An 11,781-nucleotide genomic window follows, 5' to 3' on the forward strand; every position below is an offset into this window, starting at 1 on the left:
CCTCCACCTCAGGTTCACCCTCAGAACCACAGATAGTAGGTGACCTTGCTCACGAGAAAGTCTTCTGTTAAAACTGAGTTTTTAAAATATGTGGTAAGAGTTTGTACTGGAAGCACATGGAGGAAAAAATGACTTAAGAGAGGCAAAGAGAATGAAGCATAGTTTTTTGCTTCCTTTAAATTTTTTTTATCTCAACTGCTATTCCCATGCTCATGGCTCCCAGAGAGCCATTTCATAGTGTTGCATAAATCTCAAAAGGACACAGCACTATTCCTGATAAATTAAACTTGTTTATGTATTTTGTTCCCATGAACAAAAATCTGCTAACTTTAAAAAACAAACTAAAGCTTCATGATTGATAAATAAGACTGCTGCTCCTTGTCCAGATTTTGCTTTTCATAAGTAGTTTATACAAGACAGTTTCCCCAGGATTTTTTTCAAAAAGATTTCATTTACTTATTTTTAGAGAGGGAAAGGGAGGGAGAGAAACATCGATGATTGATTGACTCTCACACGCCCCCAACCAGGAACTGAGCCCACAACCCAGGCACTTGCTCTGACTAGGAATCGAACCGGCGACTTTTTTGGTTTGCCGGATGACACCCAATCCACTGAGCCACCCCAGCCAGGACTTTTTAAAAAAGACTATTCTTACGCTAGCCTCACGCAAGGTCTGTTCAGCAGTGGCACACGCCGATGAAGGAAATTCATGCGTTCTCCTGTGACAGAGTCACCCATGGATAACACAAACACTTATGATGTGACTGCTTGGACATCACATTGTTATGCGTATGAAGCAAGTGACCCCCAACAGGAGCTCATAGAACAATAAACTTTTAGGATTAATGCTGGAACCCACAGGACTTACCAAGTTACAGGATCTACATGGGAACTCCTACGTTGACTCAACACTGTGCCATTAGCAAGTTGGGCTGTTAGCACTGAACACTTCAGGACATTTGTTTTCTCTTGAACTACGTGACTTAGCGTATCTGTCATTTCTATAATCACAGAGTGGTCCTCAATTTTTATAGAGGCCAGACCTTGATACTGAGAGCTTACCTGGTAACCTGGAATAAAACTGAGATCAGTTCAGCACAACAATGAAAGTAGTTACACTCACAACCCCAGGTGCGAGGAGAAGTTATATATAATTAGTCCATTGGCTACTGTATTGAAGTCCAGGCAAAAAATCTTACTAAGTACTACCTTGCATAGGGGGAAAATACTTGTTGGATCACTGCATGGTATTCTCTGGTAGCCTTTAGGAATTGGGTGCCTAATAACATGTTAGGTGACTCCAACTAATGGAAAAATGGACATTCCTTTTGGTTAGATTCAGAGCACTAGCACCAGGTATCTGGCTTTCAGAATAACCATCTCCTGTGCTATTTATTTATTTATTTTATTGCATCACTGAAATTCGTACCAAGTCATGACATTTGAGTGTGTTTTTATGCCTTAGCCTGGCTGGGAATTTTCCAGTCTAACAAACTCGGTCCACGTCAGTGATGGGGTTCCTGTGCGTAGTGGAGGGAGAATGGCAGGCAGCGACCAGCGTGCATAACGAGAGGGATGCTCACTCGCCCAGTGCGGTCCGTCGGTGGCAGCTAGGACGTGGCCCCCTGTCAGAAGCGGCCAACGTTGCCATCACATGGTCTATAGCCCTGGTTTCCCAACTTATCAGCTCTTCCGTGATGTGAAAGCAAAACTGGAAACATGAAGTACTGGCCACCAAAATACCTTTGCTTTGGCAAAGCTAACACTGAGAGCGTTTCTTGAGACTGATCATTTTAGCACGAGGATTTCTTGCAACTGACTGATCGAGCAAGAAGGAAACGGCCGAGGGACAACAGCGATGGCCGGCGGGCAGGACCAGCTCTTGTCTGGAGGGGCACACTTAGACGTGTTAGATGTTAGAACAATTGAGATCGAAACCAGAAATCAGTGGCTATTTAGCCCTAGGGATTTACTGCGGAGGCCGGGAAAGCCTGTCTTTTCAGCTTTACCGTGAGAAAGCTGCCGGGAGGGCAGCTATACATAGCACATAGTGTGCGCCTGCTGTATTTTCACGCTGACCTTTGGCTCTCACCAGAGAACATATAGTCTTGGACGTAAAGGGGACAAAAGGGAGTAGATGACAAAGATCACTTGTGAAACATTTAAGATTCCTGGCTGGCCGCCTCACACAGGGTATGTGTTCATTTGAAGTCTTGAGATGGCCTGGTCTGAAACGTGGGAGGCAGCTGAGCACACGGGGCCGGTGCTCTTGGGGAGAGAATGTTCTCACTAGAATTGGTGACCAAAAGGCATGTTTTAAGCCCAGCTGCTCATGGCTGCGGCTCAGCCTTGGGACAGACTTTCCATACTTTCCAGTGGACTCTAAGGGTATACTGTTTAACAGTTTCTGTGTCATGTCCTTTTTAAGAAAAGGAAGTGCCCAACAAGCCCTTGCGTGTCCGAGTCCGACCCGCAGACGACCGGCTGTCCGTGGCCTGGAAGGCGCCACGCCTGTCTGGAACCAAGAGTCCACGCAGATCACGGGGTTTTCTTCTGGGCTATGGGGAGAGTGGCCGGAAGATGAATTATGTCCCACTGACACGAGACGAGCGCACGCACGAAATTAAAAAGCTGGGTGAGTCCCCGTTATCTGGTGTTCAGGACCTGGCGACCTTCCCCATCGTTTCGGTGTGTGGAAGCTCGTGCATGACGGACGTTTCATTTTAGTTGTGATGCTTACTTTGCAGGTATTACAATTGTTTGGAATGACATTCTCTGTTCTGTCCTCCCTCTGTGCCTCCACCCTTTTAACCTCCCCTTGGCCGCAGGACGAGGCCGCCTTCCCAGCGCCCGTCAGCTGCTTCCTGGCCCGGCAGCACAGGCCCCTCGAGCTGGGCCGTGTCTCTGGTCAGGACGCAGGTCGATGCTTTGCGCATCTTGGCTCTGCTGTCACTGCTTTGTTCTCTAAGCCTTGTCTGAGATCCTAGGACACTGGACCATGGATCCCGGCTGAGGAAGCCTGCCGATCAGGCCAGAAGAAGAGGGAACGCCCCGGAAAGATGAGCTGGGAAGGAGGGCAGGGGAGGGGACCAAGGACACAGAGACGCGTTCCGGGAAACCCGCCGCAGAGCCTCACCGCGTGCCCCTTGATCCACAGCCTCCGAGTCGGTGTACGTGGTCTCGCTGCAGTCCCTGAACTCCCGGGGGCAGAGCCAGCCCGTCTACCGGGCTGCGCTCACCAAGCGGAAGATCTCAGGTATGTGATGCGGGTGCACGGGTCAACCACCGCCCAGGGTGACTAAAGAGTTGTTTCCAGATGATGCTGGTGGGGTGACGAAGTCCATGGGTTTTCTCCAGTGTCAAGGCAACAGCAGGGTGGCCTTGGCCGCCCTTGGATACAAGTGTGTTTCTTTTACACGCAGAGGCTTGAGCATCTTGTGGTAAAACATGTGTCTCTGTATATATTGCATATCTTCACCATGTGATAGATTTGCCCTCATAAGAGCAGCCAAACATTTATTCCATTTAAAGGCACAGTGTGATCCACACAGAAACTTGCCCCCCATGATGGACAGAGGAGTGGACGGGGTGGGGGGGGGCCTGCAAGATTGCAAACTTGATTTCAGCCAAAACTGAGTAAAAATGGCCCTGAGAAGAGTGAGAAAAGGTGTACTAGAGGCTTGCTGATCGCCCGATCACGGGCCCCATGCTAAGGGACACTTTTTTCCACTTCTATTCACAGATATTTTTTAGAGTACTTATTTATTAACAGATTACATATACCTTTTCTGGATCGTGTGCCTTGAAGAGGCAGCCTATAGCATAATTATTTCCATGAACTTATAATTTATTTGTCAATTATACCTTTATATTACATAATATATTGTTATATTACTATATTACACGATAATGACGTATTAGAATTTTTACATTGTATAACAGAAGGCCTACATACGTGGTGCGTCACTTTTATGAGTCACTCATTGCTGCTGCAGAAGACGCTCCTTTCTCATTTTTCTACAGGCTAAGTATTTCCACCTTTCCCTACTTGTAGTTAAAGCCAAAAACAGAGTCCCTTAAAGTTGAAAAGAAAACAAACAGACAAAAAAGCCCAAGAGACTCAAAAGCAAAATTGAAGACATCTTGTGAGTTTATGTTAGAGACTGAACAAAAGCTGTAAGCCCTGTGTACTGCCTTGATGCACTCCACTGGACATGGGCAAACTGAATTCTCTTCCCTACCAAAGATAACTGTTGCTTTGTCTTGGGATCCCGTGCGGGAGGACGTTGAGCCCAATGTAGCTTGTGCTGTCGTTTGTACCAGAATTTTCATTTCATGGTATGATCGCCAAGGACGTGCTGGCTTGGGCTTTTCTTCCCCCAAAGTTTTGCTTCCCACAAAAAATTGTTGTTTCCCAGAAACTTGCAGTGAATATTGAGAAAACACCGAGTTACTCAGAGTAGGTCTGACAAGGCAAAGCCTCCCTTTCGGGCTGTGCGTTATGTCCCTTGGGTTGGGCAGCTTTCCAAGCGCACGGCCTGTATCTTAGACTGTGTTTAGGAAGCGCAAGAATGGAGACAGGTTGTTCTACAAACCAATCAAACAGTGGCTTAACTTTCTATTTGTGTTATTTCATCTACGTGAAGCATAAGCAATTGAAAAATTGTCCAGGGCGGCTGATACACCCTGGAGGCTCGAGCAACTAGGGTGGAGCCTGGGGTTTGGGACAGCCTCTCCACACACCCCCTTGTCATTTCAGAGGAGGATGAGCTGGACGTCCCTGAGGACATCAGTGTCCGGGTTATGTCGTCCCAGTCTGTGCTTGTAGCCTGGGTGGACCCTGCTATAGAAAAACAGAAGAAAGCTGTCGCATCAAGGTACGTTTCTTACTTCTTTGCCTTTCTTTTATGTATGTGATACATGGTTTTTCTGGCCCCAAAGAGACGTGCATTTATTGGAATGATTTTATTTTCTGACTTGTGTGAATGCCGGTTTCTTGGGTAGCTGAACAGTAGATTATCAGCTGCGATCCAGCTACTCCCGAGTGTGGTCTCACAGACTAGATGCTCCCAGGGCCTCATGGGCGGTGCCGACAGCGGGACCTTACACCTCACGTGCTCAGTCTTATCTTGTGTCTGCAAACATCCTCGATCCCGTTTCTTTCTTCGTGCCCATTTGCATCGCCCATTTGAGTTTGCTTGGCCTCACAGATGCTCTGTTTGCATGCAGAGGACGTGGCCTGGCTCAGGAGGGGTCTGAGCCTGCCTTCTGCTGGCTGTGAGGCTGGAAGGAGGAAGGCCCTTGTGCAGAGCGGTGGGCATTCGCCTGATGCCTCGCACAGAGCGGGTCCCCTCTAGACGTCCTTTGGGCTCCAGACGGCTTCATATGTAGCTTCACTGCATGTAACAAATGAATCGTAGTTTTTCTTAAGCCATGACCTTGTGCTATTCTGGTTTTTATATTTGTTTGCCATAGCAAGTGAAGAAAAACCAGTCATAAGATTAAAATAATTTTTGCGTTCAAAAGGCCACTGGTGAACATCATTTCTAGTTAGTGGTAGATTAAAATAGTCTTCAAAATTTTGTGTTAAGTGACTTAATAGTTTATATAGCCAAGAGGTGGCCACAGATTTGGTGGCCTAGTGACTACGTATTAATTTTTGAACCTATCTGCAACCAGGGAAAGTGAATGCACTTTAAAAAAATAAATGAACTGTAGTGCTGAGACGTGTGTGTGTGTGTGTGTGTGTGTATACACACTGTTATTTGATTTAGATACAGTTTCTGTCACTGTCTGCTAGTAAAAAAAGACACCTGCTCCCTTTGAAAGACCTCAGGAGGCCCATGGCAACTCCCTCCCCAGCCAGAGGGCCCCTCGGGGCGAGCGTCCCTGGTTACCCATGGACTTTGATTTCCAGCATCTCGGTGCAAACAAAAGCAGGATTGAGTTTTCTGAGCAGAACTCCTGTGCTAACTGGTGTGCTGTGTCTGTAACGGAGGCCTTATCCTGACTTAGTGAATGTCATCACGCACAGCACATTTTTAAGGCACCAAGTGCTTTCTGCGGCAAAGTGTCCACAGATACAGCTTCTTGGAAAAGGGCCCCAGTAGATGTCGTCTGCAGAGCGCAGGGTGTTGAGGATGTCTTCTGTCTGGGGCTGTGGAAGACCGCCACGTTTGGGCACCCCATGTTTTCTTCTTGATAATCTCACTCTCAGGCTCTTTTTATCAGCTCCCCTGTCCCGCCATTTGTTACACATTTTTGCTCCTTCTCATGGTCACAAGTCGACTCAAAACCACATGCTGCCTTCCCCCCCGAGTCTCTAGGAAACGTGCCGGACCTGGCACGCAGTGAGTCGTTTTGTCCTTCTTTTCTGGAAAGCCAAGATACCGCAGGCCAGTTCTGATCCTTCACATTGCCCTTTCTACCCCGCACATGTGCACAAACACGCACACACGTGTGCACGCACATCCCTCAAAAGGCACCTGCCTCATCAAAGCCATCCCTCCTCTACCCCCTTCTGAGTCTGCTTCAGCCTTGAAAAGTCATCTTTCCTGGCCTGCTTCGGACACCTTCGCCTGTAACCGAAGTAGATTCTTTGTGACAATACCAAAGTGCAGATTTTCTCCTCTCTGACTTCCTTAGTTACCTCCCAAAGCATCGCTTCTGGGGAAGGAAGAACGTCCAGGAGCCCAGCGTTCAGCTGCAGAGAATGGGCAGCTGGGCGCACCGCCCCCTGTGTGTTCTTACAGACAGTACACCGTGCGCTACCGAGAAAAGGGCGAGCTGGCCCGGTGGGATTACAAGCAGAGCTCCAACAGGCGCGTGCTGGTCGAGGGCCTGATCCCAGACACCATGTATGAATTCGCGGTCCGCATTTCTCAGGGTGAAAGAGACGGCAAGTGGAGTACATCTGTCTTCCAGAGAACTCCAGAATCCGGTCTGTATTGAAGTGGCCTTTGGACGGTCAATTTGGGAATACCTCTAAAATAAGATTAAAAGAAAGTTTAAGAAGCCAGTCATGATAAAGGCCAGTTTGGGCTCTTTTAAAGTAACTGTAACCCTAAATCTTGGTAGCGTGTCTATGTATGAACACAAGAAGTTAAGGAACTATTTCCTTACATCCATGTGTGTCCTTCACTGGCTCTTTTCATGAGTGTGCTATTCTGACATATGCAGCATATTAAATCCCAGTGTGGAGCATCCATGGATCACCGCTGTGTGCATGGAGTACCCATGGCTCTGGGGTGTAGGGCAGGCTTCTGTTCTTAGGCTGAAGTTGTATTTGATTTTGGGGGAGAATTCTGCTCTGTGTCTAAAGTCAAAGTTATTTTCCTTTAAACTTTGTCTTTATTTTCAAAAGCCTGGATTTTACGCTTGTTTGTCTATTTCATTATTCAGCAATGAGAGTAATCCTGGTTCCTAAAAGCATTTCTCTAGATATGTCTAAGCTCACTCTATGAGTTGGTGGAACTGATATAAATCAGGTTACACAAAAGCAAATGCAGACTTTTCCCTCATTATAATAAAAGTTAACCAACCCAGTAACTCTTCCATAAAGCTGTGCGCATGAGGACTGCATGTCATTTACTTTTAGAGTGTGCACGAGGGCGTCTTTAAAGCTTGGACCCTTGACCTTCCTTTTGTAGCTCCTACTACAGCTCCTGAGAACTTAAACGTCCAGCCAGTCAATGGCAAAGCCACAGCTGTCACTGTAGCTTGGGACGCACTGCCTGAGACTGAGGGCAAAGTGAAAGGTAGGAACCATGTTACTTAAAGTATAAGGTGTGCACGGGAGGGAAACCCTCAGATAGACCCACATACCTTGATTGTTATAAACACCAGTTCTAATCACAGGTCTGGTGACGCGCAAGAAATAGGGAAGCGACGTACGTCTGTGAGGTGCTAACCCAACAGACAAGGCTGTTTTGTGCAGGATTGGTGTTTTTCATTGTCAGTAACATCCAGGTAGTCACGACGATTCCTTTCACCTTTCGTATATACTCAAGGATGGGTGCTGCTATCAGGAAGGGTGTTTTTTGTTTTTAATTGTATGGGTGCACCGTCTAACATTTACCTGTCCCAGCGACACCTTGTTTTTCACGGTGCGGGCCTTTTCACTGTGCCAGTAACATCCTAGAGAGGCGGGGTGAGCAGGTACCCCATGGGACCATAAGTGTCTTGAATGGGACCAAATTTTTAATGGGGTTGAAAACTCAAGTAAGAAAATCAAATGGAAAATGGATTTTTTCCCCTATTTGTCAGCTTTTTAATTAATTACCTTTGGGGAGTTGAGGAGAATATGACCTTAAAATAACAATACTGTAGGTTTAAAAATAGAATAAAATATTCACAAATAGTTAGATTTTAAAGTCTGTTGAGACTACTAAATAAAAGCACAAACCTTTCTTTTTAATATGAAAACATTGGAGAACCTCTCATAAGTCTGTTGGAGATACTTTAAAGGGGCATACGAGGTTTTTCCTTGACATCGCTTTGTCCAAATGGACTCTAAGGGTACTTTTTATTGTTACAGAATTTTGGAAGACAACCTTTGTCTTCAGAAACTATGAAACTTAGCATCCAGAAACCACAAAAAGCTTGCGTAAGATTAAAGAAATCCAGAAAATTCCCTCTGACCTCCTTTGAGAATTTCCTAATTGGAAAAAAAAAAAGAGCGGTTGTCTTAATGTTCAGCTCTGAGTTATCTATGCTGACTTGTATGAACCTGTTCACGGAACCACAGAGGGAAGGCAGACACGAGACAGTCTTTTCTACTTAATGCTTTCTCACGTCCCAGTGTTTTTAGAGGAAGATATTGTGCTATTCTTGCTCATTTTTCCCCAGTGGAATACATTTTTAAAAAATGAAGAGAAGAAATATTTAGTTGGCCCCTTTTAATAATTCTTTTTATAAAAATTGGAACATTGGCTCTTTCTGCATTAAGTATTATAGTGCTGCAAAGGCTTCTACAAATGAGTAAAGACAGTTTTTGGCTGGCTACTCTTTAAAATCATTTTATCATTTGATTTTTGAAGGCTAAAATCAGTTATAAAAAAATCAATCATTGTTCCTCTAGTGACGTTATTATCACATTACTTATTTCCTTTCCCTCTCCCACATCCTAGTTTGTATTTACCCCTCTTTGGTGAAAGAAGCTCCCTGGTAGTCAATTCACTATTACCAGAAATAATAACAGCTACTGAGATTTTATGTATGAAAGGAGTCACAAATCTTAATCCGGCTTTAGGTTTTTTTTCATAAAGGGGTAGTGGTAGGATTGAAAACTCATAATTACATTGGGACATTTTTTATGTATGAGAAATAGAAAACACAATAGAAAAATATACTTTGACAGGGTTAATTTTTTTCCAAGTGAACTGAATCCATAAAAATTCTCAATTACAAAATTTCATAGTTTATTCTTTTCATTCTGACTTATGACTGGTTTGTTCATTTTCAATGAAAATAAACACCTTTCGTTTTCCCTTCAAATGTTGCAAAAGCATTTTTGGTTGAAAATTATCAAATTAATGTACTTTTAAAAGATTAGATCTTAGATAAAAGAAAAGATCCTTTGCTCCCATAGAAAGTATGATAATTGCTTGTTTTTTCTGTCATTTAAATTATTCTTTTTTGTTAGGTCCTAGTCATATTAATTTGACAAGTTTTGTAAATCTTGACTTCGTTGGTAGGAAAATAGGTGGAACAGTTTTCAGTTGAGGGTGAAACTGTGCTTTCCAACATGACTTCCTCATGTGACAGTATTTCCATAGACGCATAGAGATGTATTAGATCCTTGGACTGAATTTGCTGTGATTTCAATCAAGGGCATTAGATGTTTATAGAGGCACCCATTTAAAGATAGAAACATTAGTTATTGCACAAGTGTATGTATTACTTAGCAACTTTTCCTCACAGTTTTAAACACTGTGGAATATCCTTATCTGGATACATTAAGAACTTTGATAATTTCTATAAAAGTGAGATTATATTCCAAATATGAAATATAATTGGATTAATGTGCAAATCAAAATAGCCCAGACTAATTCACTGGAATTCCTGAAGATGCCAGCAGCGATTCGGAACCAGCTCCTATCAGTCATCATTTCTTTTTCCATGGTTTCTTCCATTCAGAGTCTACTCATTCTGCCCTAACAAATCAGTATATAACTGCAATGAAGAAAAAACCCAAACGTGGTGTGACTATCTTTGGTAAACTGTGTGAAGACTAGCTTCTCGAGTTCCATATGTTAATTTTTTTTAATTTTATTTATTGATTAGAGAGAGAGAAACATCAATTTGTTTCTCCACCCATTTATGCATGCGCCAGTTGATTCTTGTCTGTGCCCTGATTGGGGATTGAACCCGCAACCTTGGTGTATTGGGACGACACTCTAACCAGCCGAGCTGCCGAGCCAGGGCCCTGTATGTTGAATTTGCTGAGAACGGTCAATTGCCAGCTAATTAAGTAGGTGGCCCTGTCCCATCATAGCCCGAGAGCACGCTAGCCGCCCTCTCCTGTGTCCGTGCGCTCCGGCCGCTGCCTCGGCGTGCACTGCCGGAGTGTGCACCCTAGTAATGCACGTTCTAATTCATCCTGCCCATACAGTCTGTCTGCTGGACACAGGACTGTTTTCAGTTTCCTCCTTCCAACCGTCTGCCAAATCATTTCAGAATACATTCTTTCCTACGCCCCGGCTCTCAAGCCATTCGGAGCAAAGTCCCTCACCTACCCCGGAGAGACCACTTCTGCCCTCGTGGATGGCCTGCAGCCTGGGGAACGCTATCTTTTCAAAATCCGGGCCGCAAACAGGAGAGGAATGGGGCCTCACTCCAAAGCCTTCATTGTCGCAATGCCAACAAGTAAGTGTTGTGTGTGTATGTCTCTTCCTTTGCTCTCGTTTTGCTCATTGCGGTGTGTTACCGTGGATCATGTTTCCTGGGCTTAGAACTGCTCCACTGATGATTTCTTGGGCTAAGTTTGCATGGTGATTGCTAAAATATTTTTACAGTCCCTTTAGAAATGAGTTTCACCAAAGACTGAAATGTTATTGAAGGCTAATAACAGTAATCACTATTACATTATGACAAAAACATTACAAACGCTGTGTAATTTGGAGTTTATGAGGACAAAGAAAGAAGAGTTTTACAAGTGCAATGCGACATTTACAGGTGTTAGCTCTCTTCAGTTTGTAAATAGCGTTTGAAATGTTCAGTTTGTATTCCATTGCTTTGGAGCGCAGCTTTACTCAGAAGAATAAATTGCTAATTACCAGTTACCTTATTCATCTGATCAGTATCAAAGCCAAGCAAGTTAATGAAATCCAGAAATGGAGAGATGCCCTTCCTGTTCCCCCACATTCCCACCAGACACAAGTAGTGCCCTCCTTTATCGTATGCTGCAAGGTCCCCTGTGTAGCGCCACGCCACACAGCTCTGTCCTGGAACAAACTGAAATGATGCGGTTGACTCCCTCGGCGCTTCCCCTCCTCACAGCGTCTCCTTCTCATTTCTGCTTTCGGGAAGTGGTGGCTCGTAGGCTACCTATGGTAATGCTTTGCCTACATCAGGAGTCTTTTTATTTTTGCCCCTATTTTGGAATTACAAATGTATCCACTGTTAAAGAGATTTTCATGGAGAAGGAGAAAGCAAATAAGGACATGTCAGGAGGAATAGGGAACTTGTCGTCATGCTTCAAAGATTACAAATCCGTTGCTCACCAAAGCCACTTGCCAGTCACACACAACACGTCCCCGTATCATTGTGAGTAAGAGATCA

General features: G+C 44.6%; 1 protein-coding gene across 1 annotated transcript in view; it reads left to right on the forward strand.

The window, feature by feature from the left end:
- FNDC1 (fibronectin type III domain containing 1) overlaps nt 1-11,781 on the forward strand; it is a 77,815-nt gene that overhangs the window by 35,009 nt on the left and 31,025 nt on the right. Inside the window, exons 5-10 of the mRNA XM_054570180.1 lie at nt 2,429-2,635; nt 3,158-3,256; nt 4,760-4,877; nt 6,753-6,940; nt 7,650-7,757; nt 10,678-10,866. Coding sequence (XP_054426155.1) covers nt 2,429-2,635; nt 3,158-3,256; nt 4,760-4,877; nt 6,753-6,940; nt 7,650-7,757; nt 10,678-10,866 — 909 coding nt within the window. The remainder of the gene's footprint in view (nt 1-2,428; nt 2,636-3,157; nt 3,257-4,759; nt 4,878-6,752; nt 6,941-7,649; nt 7,758-10,677; nt 10,867-11,781) is intronic.

The sequence above is a fragment of the Pteronotus mesoamericanus genome, unplaced genomic scaffold (assembly GCF_021234165.1).
Source record: "Pteronotus mesoamericanus isolate MK-2021 breed Mesoamerican mustached bat unplaced genomic scaffold, CSHL_Meso_final contig_20, whole genome shotgun sequence".
In the NCBI taxonomy this organism is placed as follows: Eukaryota; Metazoa; Chordata; class Mammalia; order Chiroptera; family Mormoopidae; genus Pteronotus; species Pteronotus mesoamericanus.